The sequence below is a fragment of the Solanum stenotomum genome, chromosome 2 (genome assembly GCF_019186545.1).
Source record: "Solanum stenotomum isolate F172 chromosome 2, ASM1918654v1, whole genome shotgun sequence".
Classification (NCBI taxonomy): Eukaryota; Viridiplantae; Streptophyta; class Magnoliopsida; order Solanales; family Solanaceae; genus Solanum; species Solanum stenotomum.
Genome location: NC_064283.1, coordinates 59,967,519 through 59,982,421, shown reverse-complemented (window position 1 = coordinate 59,982,421; position 14,903 = coordinate 59,967,519). Strand labels below are relative to the sequence as shown.

The 14,903-nt window shown below is 33.4% G+C and overlaps 1 protein-coding gene across 1 annotated transcript in view; it reads right to left on the bottom strand.

Moving 5' to 3' along the window:
• The window catches only part of LOC125856164 (probable LRR receptor-like serine/threonine-protein kinase At3g47570), a 155,105-nt gene that overhangs the window by 135,380 nt on the left and 4,822 nt on the right, over positions 1 to 14,903 (bottom strand). Inside the window, exon 2 of the mRNA XM_049535719.1 lies at positions 14,051 to 14,481. Coding sequence (XP_049391676.1) covers positions 14,051 to 14,481 — 431 coding nt within the window. The remainder of the gene's footprint in view (positions 1 to 14,050; positions 14,482 to 14,903) is intronic.

Sequence of the window (14,903 nt, the reverse complement as noted above, 5' to 3'; positions counted from 1 at the left end):
TAAAATGACTCATTTATTTTTAACTAATATTAGATTTTAACGAAGTAAATGAGCTCATTTATTTTAACTATTTTTTAAATTGTTAACCAAATAAATGAACTCATTTATTTTAACTTATTTAATTATTACAATTATCATTTTATCATTTTTTATTTATCTTAAGGGGGAATGAACTAATGGGGGCTTTTCTAAAGGGGGGTAGTTCATGAAACATCAACAAGACTAATGTTAAAATAAAAACTAAGTAATAAAATATTTACTTTAATTTGAAAATAAAATGAAATGACCATTCTCGGGAATTTAATTAAATTAAACCATAAGATAATTAAAGCGTTAGTCAAATATAACAAAATAAATAGGAGCAAGGAAAGGAGTATTGAATTTGGGCCCAAATTCCCCAAATATGTTGAACCTGTCCTATTCTAAAAATTCCCGACATGGTTTTGGGCCCTTTTGGCCTATCTTTGTTACGAAATCTATCCATTTCAGTCCCCTTTGGACTACTATAGCGCTTGAGCTTTTTTAGCTCACTTTCGTCCCTGTATCACAGTGTATACACCAGGTATATCGGTATATACAGGTGCATCTCGGCTTGTTTTCAGCTTTCCAAGACCTGTATGCCTATTTCCCTTTGCTGTCCAACTCGAAAAGGAGAGGGTTTGAGCCTTTATGGCTCTCTTGAAATGCGAGGAAAGAAAAATAGGAGTTCACGGGAACTCGGGCAGATTTACATGCAAATAAAATGGCAAAATGGTTAGCATATGATTCAACTAGAACCCAACAAAGAAATGGCAAGATGAAGAGATAGAGATATATGCTAATTGTGTAATCCAAACTAAAGAACATAGAGGAACATGCTGGAAATTCACTTATTTCAAGAGGTAGTAATCAAAACTAATGCAATCATCACCAAAGGACATATTGAATAACACTAAAATTATATTTTAAAAAAATAGTAGGATATCCTATTGATATTGGACATGCAAAAATTAGAAGAAAACATTGGAACAAATTAAAAGAAAAACAATGAATGCACAACGAGTGACCCTAAATACTACCGAGGAAATATAGTAAAGAAGACCAAGAATAAATAAAGTAACTGTGTGTGGGATGCAAACAGTACGTAGGCCAGGCTCAATATCAAGCACCTTAATGACCTCAAATAGTTAATAACAAAAACATACTTTAAAATAAAGAGCAACCCCAACAATAAATATTAGAAAAGTGACACTTCTGACACTTCCCAAAAATTAGACAAATAAACCACAACTAGCTAATGACCATCTAACCTTGAAAGCAAACTAGAAAATCATTTAGACCAAAATTATGCTTCACAGTAAGCATTGTAAGAATAAACATACCGTGTCCAAGATGATTAATTAGGAAAGCTACTTTAGTACGCTAGACAGTGAGATACTAAGCATCGAACAACATGGAGAATGGAAAAATGAGGCAACCAATAACTTAAATACAAACATTAAAATCAGTTTTATCATGCTTCAAATGATACTTGATAGATAGCTTAGCTCACAAAATCTATTCAAACATTAACAACTTATATTCGAGGTGAGGTCAAGGACTAATTATAAACTCATGAAATATATGCGGACAAGTAGTAACCCGGAGTGAAACATGCATACAAGGCAAATACGTAACAAAGATTAGAATGAAGATAAGGGTAGTATGCAGGGGAGACATCAATTTCATCTTATTATTATTTTTTTTTTTTTAAGAAGAACTTAACACAAATAAAAGCAGCAGGGCTGGTTGGAGAAATCTAGCAATACCTATATCACAAACAATGAAGAAGGATCACAAAAGAAAAACTCAGACCTCGCGTAATGGGGGATTTGAACAATAACGACAAAATCGAAACCACACGGAAGAACAAGCAGGCTATTTACCAGAAAGGGGCTGGTCATTTTAATTTTTAGGAGGTGAATCATGCTAGAGTCTATATCACAAAGCTATAATCGTATTGACCGTCAGACGACCTTCCGAACAACATGAATATCGATAATAGGAGTAACACCTAGCTATATTCAGATGCTAAACTGACAACTTGGTATCAACATTAAAGGAATCAGTAAGCGAACAGCAGCAACATGATCAAATCGAAAGCTTCAACAATAGGAACACGAAATAGAGAGGAATTTAACAAAGGGAAAATGGTATTACCTTTTTCCGGGCAGCTGAACCGGGACAGATACGAGCAGAGAATGAGCAGCAACTTCACTACCACACCTAGATTCCGGTTGAAGCAATGAACCCAAAAAAAATAAAAATCCAAGCAGAATGTTGGACCCGAACACTGAAAACTAATTATCCTCTCTGGTTCCTTAGGCGTATTTTTGTATATATTTTTGGCGATTTCTTGCTTAAGTTCTTCTCTGCTCTATTGCTTTAAAGAATAAAAATCCAACCCCCCTCCCAACAGTGGACAAGGGAAGCCTTTATAGAATGAAACTAGGGTAGAATTTGAGAGGTAAACGAATTAAAAACGGGCAGAAACGAGACCCATTCCAAAATTCAAAACTTGAAAATCTTTCACAATTTGGGACGAACACCTTTTCTTCAAATTTCGTCCCATTCCNGAAACTGAAATCAATCCTTTCGAAAGAAGATATGTTGAAAATAGCCTCTGGAATTTGACCAATAAGATTAAAATTATCGTCAAAGCTTAATTGCCTCAAATTTGATAGCTTCCCTAATTGCGGAGGAATTTGCCCCACTATGCGATTGTTTCCACAATAAAGATATTGCAGAGTGGAAATATTTCCCAATGAAGTGGGAATAGTCCCTTTTATTGGATTATCGCCAATATAGAACCCCTCGAGCTTAGATAAACAATCAATATTTTTGGGTATGTCTCCGGTTATGTTGTTGAAAGATAAAGACAACCATTTGAGCTCTGTGAGTTGGCATATGTTGGAAGGAATGCAACCAGAAATTTGGTTGTTAGATATACTTAAAAACTTCAGATTTGACACAATATTCCCTTCATCTAGCAAGAGAGGACCAGAAAGTCNTTGGCATATGTTGGAAGGAATGCAGCCAGAAATTTGGTTGTTAGATATACTTAAAAACTTCAGATTTGACACAATGTTCCCTTCATCTAGCAAGAGAGGACCAGAAAGTGTATTGTATCGCAGATGTATGGAAAGTAGTGACGAGCTATTAAACAGTGCTGCTGGAATGGAACCTGTTAATTGATTATCAGTCAAGTACAAATCTGCAAGTTGGCACAGATTACCGATCTCCTTTGGAATGTTGCCGCTGACTCTATTCCCAGACAAACTGAAGTTCATCATTTTTGTGGCATTTCCAACAGAAGGTGGGATCATACCCGTGAGGCTGTTGTTGGTGAGATTTAAGACTCTGAGTTCGGGTACATACCATGGTCCTCTCCACATTTCACTACTGAGTTCATTGAAAGCCAATGAAATTACTTGAACTCTACGGTTTTGAAATAAACTTGTTGGTATACTTCCGTTAAGCTGATTGTTTTTAACATCAATCACACGCAAGCGAGGCAAGTGGCCAAGTCCATAAGGGATGCCCCCACGGAATAAGTTGTTCTCGAGATTGAGCTCCCTGAGAAAGGACAAATTGGCCAAAGACGGGGAAATTGTGCCTTGAAGTTGTAAATTAGGAAGATTCAAGGCTACAACCCTTTGCCTTTTTGGACTGCAAGTGACGCCGAACCAAAAGCAAAAAGAAGTATTTTTGGTCCAATTATTGGCCAAAAAATGATTGGGAGTTGTAATAAGATTTTGGAAAGCTAGTAGAGCTTGTTGGTCTGTCTCATTTGAGGTAGCAAATGATACAGAANGTTGTTCTGGAGATTGAGAACACTGAGGAAGGACAAATTGGCCAAAGACGGGGAAATTGTGCCTTGAAGTTGCNAAGTTGCAAATTAGGAAGAGTCAAGGCTACAACCCTTTGCCTTTTTGGACTGCAAATGACGCCGAACCAAAAGCAAAAAGAAGTATTTTTGGTCCAATTATTGGCCAAAAAATGATTGGGAGTTGTAATAAGATTTTGGAAAGCTAGTAGAGCTTGTTGGTCTGTCTCATTTGAGGTAGCAAATGATACAGAAAATTGAATAAAAAATAGAAGAATCAATAAGAAAATGTGCTTCTCCATATGATATAGAATGTTTGTAGGGGATTAATTTGTGTGTGGTATTTCCAACGATCAAGTTACTACGCTATATATAGTGTTGGGTTTTAATACCAAAACACTAGTTAGGTTGTGTTTCACAAAATGAAATAGAAGTCATAATAGAAATTAAATAAAGAAGAAATGTTACTATCAATTTTCATTATATTTTATATTGTTAAGAGCAAGTCAATAGGAGTCAAATCTTTCAAATCAAGTTTGTAAGGATGTGTTACACAAAAGAAAATAAATCACAAACACATTCACTAATTAATTAGCACAAACTGGAAGAAATTGTACGATTTTCTTAGAAGAAATAAAACGTGCTACACGCGCGCTGATATGTGTAATTTCACATTTAAAAAAAAATATTAAAATCTACTTTAATATTTTTATTTTTACTAGTCTTGAAAACGTGTGTGGCACGGCTCGCCCTGTCTATTATATAAAATTTATAAATCAAACTGATGTTGATAATACGCTAATACTTTTATCTTATTATGTCTGCAAAATTCATCTCTCGAGTTGGTATAGTCCCATCAACAATTGGACAATATAATAAGAATCTCCATCCACCCTTACATGTTCTTTATATGTATTAATTTATTAGAAAATTACAAACTAAAAAGAAATTATGAAAAGAAAATGTAGAGAATGAAAGTTAAAGAAAAAATATTCCTTATATCAAATCAATTAACATGAAAAGTAATAAAATTTACATGTCATCATATCAGACAAAGTGAAAAAAAAAAAGAAGTTAAACAAACCAATACATTAATAAATAATTGATAAATAAATTAAAAAATTACATAAATATTATAAGATGATGAAACGCAAAAGAGAAACTTACCAACAAGTAACTCGCATATACATTACACATACACAACACATCAAACGTTGTTCCAGAGAGGGAAAAGAAAGATTGCAATTTCAATCCGTTCTAATTTGTTTGAAGAATTTTATAATATATTTTAATTTTTAATATTATAAATCTATATATATATATATATAAAGCTGGATAATAAAATAGTGATGTGGCACCCCTCATTGATCAGCATTGCCATTTATCTTTTTTTGGTTTATTTGGATTTTTTTCTTATTTCTTCTATCAATATGAATGTGCAGGTGCTCAGGCAAAAATTTACTATCAAATTAAGAGTCTCATGAAGGCTCACTATCAGTTACACGCATAAAGAACATTCATTGTCATTTTATAATGGCATTTAATCCGATATATATTATGACTCATCAATACTGTTATCCGTTATACATTGCTTTAGCATTATATATTTTTTTTCATAGCCTTTGGCAATCAACTAAATGGATGCAGATGCAGAGGTTCCTGAATTAAACAAATTCAATTGATTATGTTGTATTCCATGGGCTAAATTTGATACAGATGCAGGGGTGAAACAGAGACAACCTCAACAAATTCAGTCCCCTTTTCCGCCTAAATTCTTCCTAATATTGTTATCGTTAATTATATGCATTAGTATAACGGTAAAGTGAAGAGCAGGGTCTTATTTTGCAATAATTCTCCCTCTCCATTGTTTTCCTTATAAGGGATATAGAGAGACAATACACAACTATTATTATCCGAAATCTGCTGAAATCTCATTCTCTATTGTGAATTCTGCTCATCAGGAAGGTGCGGCTTCTCTCCCTTACAAAACAAAATCAACAGGCAAAATAACAATTGATTTAATGGTAAGAAACAATTATTGGTTGGCTAATGACTGGTTTCTATCTAATTTGGTCTAGAACCATTGTTTATTCGACTTTAAGAAATTCAGTGATTATTTGTATATTTATATATATGCATATATGCATGTGATGTGTTCGCTGAATATGCATCTTCACTTCCTACAAAGCTCTCATCCTAACCATAGCAACATAATCTTTTAGCCTTCTAGAGCATGAAACACAAATTACATTGATTGCTAAGTCTTGAAGGAAATCTCTCTGGAAGCGATTTTATACGAGTTTTGAAATTTGTCTTCAAGAATACTCTCTAACTATTTGTGTGGCTATAGTTTCGTTAAAGGTAAAAAAAGAATTACTCTATAAAATTAAATTGTTTTCAATTATAGAAAGATACATTCTTTGAGACTGAACAATAAAAAAGTGTGTGACATAAATTATGATATATATTTTCTCTTCTTGGAAAAGTATTAGCAATAATCACTTGCAAATTGTGGTGATACTGATTTGTTGTAAGTATATTTTTAAAACGTGAGTCAGTTGTGATGACTAAAATTTTACATCTCCAGTTTATGTATTTCAATCAGTATCGTTATCAAAAATAATTTTAGAGGACTCTTATATTGATAGGATTCTTGAAAACAAGTAAGATATACATCATAGATGAAGTTGAAAGTTTTACAATTGAATGAAAAATTCAATGATTAATCATTTATTTATTATAAAAGAAATAAATCAATATTAAGAAGAAAATTATATTTAAGAACAAATGTTACTTTCTCCAATTCAAAATAAGTTACTGAGGCAATGGATAGTTTACATAGTTTCTCAAAATTTTTTAAAGCTTTTACATGATTTGTCAAATATTAAAAGAAACTATTTTTACAAGTTTAATAAGATTTTTAAAGGCCGCGCGAAGCGCGGACAAGTTCCCTAGTCTATTAATAAACTCGTATTAAAAATAGTTTAGCAGAAAAATGACATACCTGGTACATTTACATTGTTCCTCTATTATATTTTCCAGTGATGATCATATTTTTTACTATAAGTATAAGATAATTTATCGTCTATTTAATTTGATAATTTAACAAAACCAAAAAATTGCAACGTTCACAGGAAGTGAAAAGGCATAATTGTTTACTTCAACATTTATTTATCATTTAATAAGAACATCATTAAATTCGATACCCTATTGATATTCATCTGAAAGCAAATAGTCTAATTTTGCAACGTATGATTTAAAAAGCCTTTCAATTAGTACAACGATTATTTGACATTTTAATAGAAATTCATTAACCATTGAAATGTTTTTCTAAGCACAAATTTAAAGTGACCATGATAGTCTGCAATAAAAAATATTCTTAATTGATTCATCCGGGGATAATACGTAGAATTTTTACTTTAAATAAAGGATAATTTTGTTATTCAATTTTTAAAAAGGGTATTTTGGATTAACAATTAAAGCTCATTGAGAAATGGAAAATGGTAAATTGTAACATCTAATCATGTATCAAGTGTAGTTTAATCATAATTATTGCTTTAATTTTAAAAGTTGGTAGAAGGCAGTTTTGAATTAAAGATAATTTTAAAAGTTGGTAAAAGGCATTTTTGAATTAAAAATAATTTTATAAGTTGGTAAAAGGCATTTTTGAATTAATAATATTAATAAAGGACATTTTCGTAATTCAACTTTGAACATAAAACATTCCTACTTTTAATATAAAATATAAAAAATATATATAATATAATATGATTTTGTTTTAATTCCAAAATATAATACATTTAACCAAATTCAAATATAATTGTTTTTGTATGATCTCTAAAAAGAGCCATAGGCGAAGATTTCCTATATTCACGACTTTATCTAAGCAAGAATTAACGTTTACATCATTTTTATCAGTAATATATACAAGTGTGCCCATGGCAAAACTTGATATTTAGTTGATTTTTTTTATAACCTCCTCATATTTTATTTTTGGTAAATTTTGTCTTAACTATCTGTTTGATACTTAAATTTATCTGGTGATCATCTGGACTCCTTAACTTAATTATAATATGCCTCTTAAGCACAAGTATCTGATGTACAAATTATGTATCTCAAAGTCATTTTTGAGTGCATGAAATCTTATTTTTATCCGTATTTTTTCATGTTTTTTTATTTAGATAAAACTTTGATTTCACTAATAGTTGAACACCTTAACTTTTACTTGTGACCATCTAAACATCTTATCCTAATTTAAGTTGGTTCTATAAACAAACTCATTCAAGAGGTCTAATACGTGAATTGCAATTGTCAATGATAAGGCGAAGTAACAAATAACAAATAACAAAATTATTTGTTATGAATGCAAATTGTCATATGAATACTTTTTTAATAAGGAGTATTCAAGTTCATTATCACATTAACATCGATTTTTTCAATTAAGTCGGGCCTGAAGAGATAAAAAAAGTGAATAAGATAATTTTTTAAAGGGTTACATGATATTATTTATTTTTGGTCGAAAAGTAATATTTTCATTCAGTCAAGTGTGTAATTACAAAACTGCTAGTTCTTTAAACTCCAGAACTAGTCCTCAAGGTTTACCTTTTTTTATATAGGCTAGATTAGAAAATTATCTAGGTAAGATAACTACTCAAATGACTTAATATGCTCTTCCATTTTGGTTGATGGTTCCCTCTGATGTGTAACTAAATAACAATCTCTTTTATTATATTTTTACTAGCTCTCTGGATATTTTGAAATCTTCTATTGTTATGCTTCACCTAGATATGGTATATTGAGGTTGCGAATAAAAACTTTTAAGATATCAATCTTTGCTTCTTGCTTTTCGCCAATTTTATCGTCCATGTCCCTTCTTGCTCTCGACTTTTTCCACTGACTCTACTCTGTAAACCTTTCTACAGTAAAATGCATGATTCTTCCTCCTGCAATCGCCAGTTCCCGGCTCCGGCGATGTATCACGAGCACAGCTATCGTCAGTCAAATAACCGGCCATGTCGTCCGGGTTATTATTCTTCGAGTTACGAGCTTGATCGACCGCCAGGACATTCGCACAAGTCGCCGAATTTCGTAATCCAGCTTCGTTCCGGTAACCGGAGAATCAACCGGTACGCATTAGATGATTTAATTGAGAAATTACCGTTTGCCCCTCGAAGTTCGTTTGTTTTTAGCAAAGGGTTCCTTTCTGGGTCACTGATTTATGATCAATGGAGCGAAACGCTTGAAGTGATTGTGAAATTATGGAGAATGAGGCTTTCAGGCAGTCATTCGTTTACCCCATGGGTTAAACGAAACGTTGAGGTTCCATCTGATGAGGATGAATTAAAAGCTAGGGTAAAAATGGTATTTTTGGAGGAGTTGAAAGGGTTGTTAGTAGAGGGTGAATTGTTACAAAAGTGGGAGAAGAAATTGGAATTGTTGCGCGATGAAATTTGTGAATTGTCGAGATTACTGAAGAATAGGAATAATTTGAGGGTGTGTAATGAGTTTCTGAAGAAAAGGGAAGGTCTTGAGAAGGAGAGTGATTTGATAAGGAAGAGGATAGAGGAGTTTAAAAGAGGAATTGAATGTATTATTCAACAGTTGGAGGAGACGAGTTTAGAGGAGGAGGAGGGTGGTTCAAGGGTGTTTATGATTGGGACAGTGTTTGATTGGAGTAAAATTCATTGTTTGATGATGAGGGAGTGTCGCAGGCTTGATGATGGCTTGCCAATTTTCGCTTTCCGGCAGCAGATACTGAGGCAAATACATTATCAACAGGTGCTCAATCTATTCACGTTTTTAATCTCATTAGAGTTTAGACAATCAGGTCACTTGTTGGTGATTACATGTAAATCTCCTTATAAGCATTAGTTGGCAACCAAGTAAAAAATGATAACTAACTTGCAGTTTAATCATTGATGGTGTAAAAAAAAAACTTTACATTGTTGGTGTACGTAGATCCATTATTACCCTGTTGAATATGTATAAAACTTAAAAATCTTCTCGCTATCACTGTGTTGAATAGTAGGAGCAGGAATACTTGCTTGCACCGTAGTTCATTAGCCAAAGTAATAAGTGCATGACATGTGTTTTGTGCATAAGTTTTATCAGTTAACCATGGTTGGTTTATCTGCGTTCTTACCTCACTTTTATCCTTAAACTGTTCCATTAACTATGGTAAATTAACATAGAGCCTGTTTGGATTGGCTTATTTTAGGTGCTTTTAAGCAGTTTTGTAGTGTTCGGTTGAAATATAAAAGTGTTCTTAAACACTTGCCTTTAAGGCAAAATAACAATAATAAGTCGAAAGTCATAAGTTAGAAATCCTAATTTATGGTTTTTGACTTATAAGCTATAAGTTATAAGCCCATCCAAACAGGCTCATGTTGGTGCATGCACCAGGTCGGATTATTTTTTTTTCCAGGTACGGGGAGAGCAGACGTGTACGCAAACCAACCAAATGGTCCCCTGCCTTCCCCGTCCCATTGCATTTACGAGAATACACAAACTTGTGACATAGAGGATGCCTTAGAGCAACTATACCTTGTGTGAGGGCGTGCCCTCTCCATTACTCTGCAAAGAAATAGCCTGAGGATTCATAGATGCAGAATGTCCCATTCTTGTTGATTTCTCTCCAGTAATTGATTTTTGTGAAGAGGCCATTACTATATGAGAAGAATTCCAACTATCAAGGTGGATATTACAACTTTATGCACATGAAATGATGAAAAGGTTAGCAGTGAGAAGGGGTAGCCCTAACCGAAGCAGCAGCCTTTTATTTTACTTAAAAGCTATTATATTCAGTGGTAACAGATATCGGCATTGGTTGCCCTATATAACCGTCAACGGGTAAGTTCCAACTAGGTACAATAATGGCTATATTATCAGTATATGCTTTTGTAGTTCCAATCCAGATAATTTTTTGTGCGAACAACTGAACCCAACAAATCCAAGGAATTCTGTTCTCAGTAACATTAGATCTTTCATCATCATTATAAAAGTTTTTCTTTCCACTGTTTCCACCAGAAGAATAATGTGGAAGGCAACATTGTTCCCAGAGTAAGGAGCCAGCCGAATTGCCAATTCATTTAGTTTTTTAATTCTAAAAACATCTACTAAATTTAAATATAGTAGTAAGGGTATATTAGTCAAATTTACTTTCTTAATATTCATAATAATAAATTAGAGGAATTGTTACAATAAAATCTAAATAAATTAGCTAAGTGTAATATTGTAAACCATGAAGGAGGTCCGTGTTATAAAGAGAAACCTGAGGGGAGGTCTCTAATAGTACTCCCTCAGGGACATATTAAGTGGTTCTTTTACCTTTTCATTTTGGTCCAAAACAAGTAGTGTTTCACATTATCAAGAAGATATGAATTGTTTCCTTTCAAATCTACCCCTGTTTAGATAAGTGAATTGTTTTCTTTCAAATTTACCCCTAGTTTAGATAAGTGAATTTTTATGTTACCAAGGAACTGTCGTAAATAGGTACTATTTAATTAAGGGTAAGTTAGTAAAAATGCTTTTTACTTTTTAGGAGGGTGTAAATTTCTTAAGGGGTGTGTCCAAGCTAAAAGCACCACTTAATATGGACCGGAGGGAGTAATAATTATCTTAAACTTTTTTCCGGCGATTTTTTTGATAGGAAATTTTGAGCTACCATTTGAAATGAAGATATTGTTGATTTTGTAGTATTTTGGTTGGAACATTAGGTGAAGTAGCTATATTACTCAGTAAGAAAATTTATTAAATTGTGTTGAATCGCTGTTGTTTGCTGTTTGCGGGTTCTGAAGAAGTGTTTATTTTTCTTTATTCCCCTCTTCACTCTTTTTTATTCAAAAACAATATTATAGATCAATAGAATTAGTCGAGGGACCTGAAAAGCAATGGTTTATCTCTATGGCGAATGTTAGCGGTTCAAGTTTGCTTATCTCCAATTCGTGAACTTAATCGATACAACACATTAAAACACCCTTGATGATGATATTTTACTCCAACAACATGTACGTTCCTCAAACATCTGATATATCTTTAACCCTTCCCCCTCTTATTAACACTACAAAGTATTTTTGTTTATTATGATTAATTACCGGATATGTAAACAATGATCTAAATTTAAATACATGAAAACCTTATAAGCATCATTATTTTACAAGTTTCGTACCTAAATTATTTGATGTTCATAAAATTCCTACTCTACGGTCTACATTGTTTCTAATCTATCTCTTTCGATTTCTTTTCTTTTATCTCTAGCAATTTCTTTTCTATTTATGAAGGAAATAAGAAATGAGGTGGAAGAGACATTTCCATACTTGTTTTGATTTATTCAAGAGTTCAAATCATAGTTATTAAACAAAATAAAATACATACGAAACCACTCAAATATGAAATTACAACATGAGGGAATGTAACACCTCTATAAATAATGGACCAAGAACACATCTTTAATATGCAATTTTAATAACATAAATTGCTATTCACACATATTAACAATTTCTTAGTGAGTGTTTTCACTTCACTTGGACCTCCTTCAACCTATATAAAGTTTTTGAAGCTTATACACCTTGTCTTCACTTCAACTTTCAGATTGAGCTACATAAATCTCTTCTTTACTTGCACTTTCATTTTTAGTACTTGATAATCGTCAGTATATGTTAAGCTTATACTTTGACTGATACTGAAAAACAGGGCGATCAAAGTTAAGCTTGAGTTTAATTATGTGTACTTACGGTGTAAAAACTATTGGATAATTAGGATCCGGTTTTTCATTCACCTGCAAAACTCACCAAGTCCAACTAAGCATTCCATTTATTAAATAGTTGAATATATTAATCGGAAGAAGCTAATGAATCAAAAATATGAAGTAGAGGCAAACAGAAAGAAAATTAGTGCAGCTAAACACTTCCATAATATTTCTGAATTTTATTCAAGCATTCAAAACATATTAAAGACTACTCAAATCTTAAATCACAAAATGAGGTAAATGCAACACTCTGAAGTACAAACAGTACATGTCTACAGGTAGAACAAACGACGACTATATTCAACAAACAAGTAAACAAAAAGCAACATGTTAACTTGCAGCACAGAAAGAACACCACCGAAAGAGATTTCTATGTTTCCAGAAATGTGTTGTTGATTTTGTTAAGCCTTTTGACTACTTCTTTCATGGTTATTCTTGATTCTGGCAGTTCCTTTGTGCAGTCTAAACCCAATTCTATCATGGACGCGATGCAGATTTCACTTTTGGAAGTGATCTGTTTTTCCTCGGAAAAAATATTGGCATCCACAACGTCCATCATAGTCCCTGAAAATAATTGTGTTATCCATTTCCTCAAGTCAAGATCTCCATGGAATATCTCTTCATCTGTTGGCCTTCTTTTGGTCAAAACCTCCATCAACATGATGCCATAACTATAAACATCGCCACTAGTGGACACCATTCCCTCCGAGCCATATTCTTAAATGAACGAAAATGAAAAAGAATTACTCATTTGAATATAACAATAGTGCTCATACTAACAAAGACATGCTTTTTATTTAGTTCTAGTATTTGCAAGGGCTTGATTTAGATGAGAAAAAAATCAAATAGAAAGGTTATAATATAAGTGAGAAAGAAAGAAAGTAGTATACCTGGTGCAATGTATCCAAGAGTGCCCAATGTCTCGGTATGTGCCATGGACTTACTTATGGATATTCAATTGCCATTGCTACGTCAAGCATTATGGTGATTCTTTGATGAAGATTCAAGTGGCAATCTTCTCTGTACAACCAATTCTCAAGACTCCCGTTGGGCATATATCGTAGAACAAAGGCTCTTATATAGTCACTTGAACAAGTAGTAATAACTGGAACAATATTTCTGTGTCTAACATTTCTCATCACTTCGCATTCGGTATCAAACCTCTTGCGTACTTGCTCATTTTCCAAATCCAGAACCTTAATGGCCACTACAGTTCCCCTAGATAATGTGCCTTTGTAAACAGAACCAGAGCTTCCCTCACCAATTAAATTGGATTCATCAAAATTATTTGTTGCTTGTTGAATCTCATGATAAGAAACTAACTGATGAGTCCCGATTCCCCGTACCTTTTCAACATCTTTGGACTTTCCTTTGTTCTGTCGTATCAATATCAAAATTGAAACCAACAAGAATATCAGAAAGGATGATATAACCACTGGAGTAACAATTTTTAGCAGAACCTCCTTAAGCTTTGATTGTTTTCCAGGATTATTGATAGCGCAAGCAGGAATCTCCAATATGTGCATTCCACATAGACCTTTGTTCCCGAGAAATGATTGCAGAGTGGAATTTGCAAACACGTCACCACTCGGTATTTCACCTTCTAAATCATTAAATGAAACATTAATGTTTTTAAGGTATGAGAGTTTTTCCAAAGACTTGGGAATAGTACCTGACAATGCATTTGAAGACAAATTCAAGAATTCCAAGCTCATCAAGTTGGCAAAGGATAATGGAATTTGGCCAAAAAATGAATTGTTGGATAGGTCAAGATACTGCAGGTTTTGGAGTTCCCCGAATCTGGTTGGTATCACGCCTGAACAGTGGTTACTGCAAAGATATAGTCCTACAATGGCTTTCAATTCTCCAATATCTGATGGAACTTCTCCTTCTATAGAATTTCGTGACACACTTAGATAGAGAAGACCACTTAGATAGGTTTTGAAGACTGTGTTTTATTGCCTCCATTACCCTGCCTATCCTTTGGACACTCTCGCATGAAATGTCCATTCTGACCACACTTGAAACAACCAATAGAGCCCTCTCGACAAATACCTGAGTGGTTTCTACCACTCTTGGCGCAGACAGGAGGCTTACTACTTCCTTGCGCCACACTACCCGAAGATTGCGCTGGTCTAGCCTTGAAGTCCTTCGAATTCTGGCCATTAAATTCACCTCTGTATCGGGGTGCAGGTGCTCTAGCAAATGATGGAGCAGGTCCCTTTTGCCTTTGCTGAAAGGAGGAACGGTTTGAATTACCTCTCTGCTGCCCGGACTCGTTCCCGATCTTAGCTCTCTTATTTCTGAACTCTT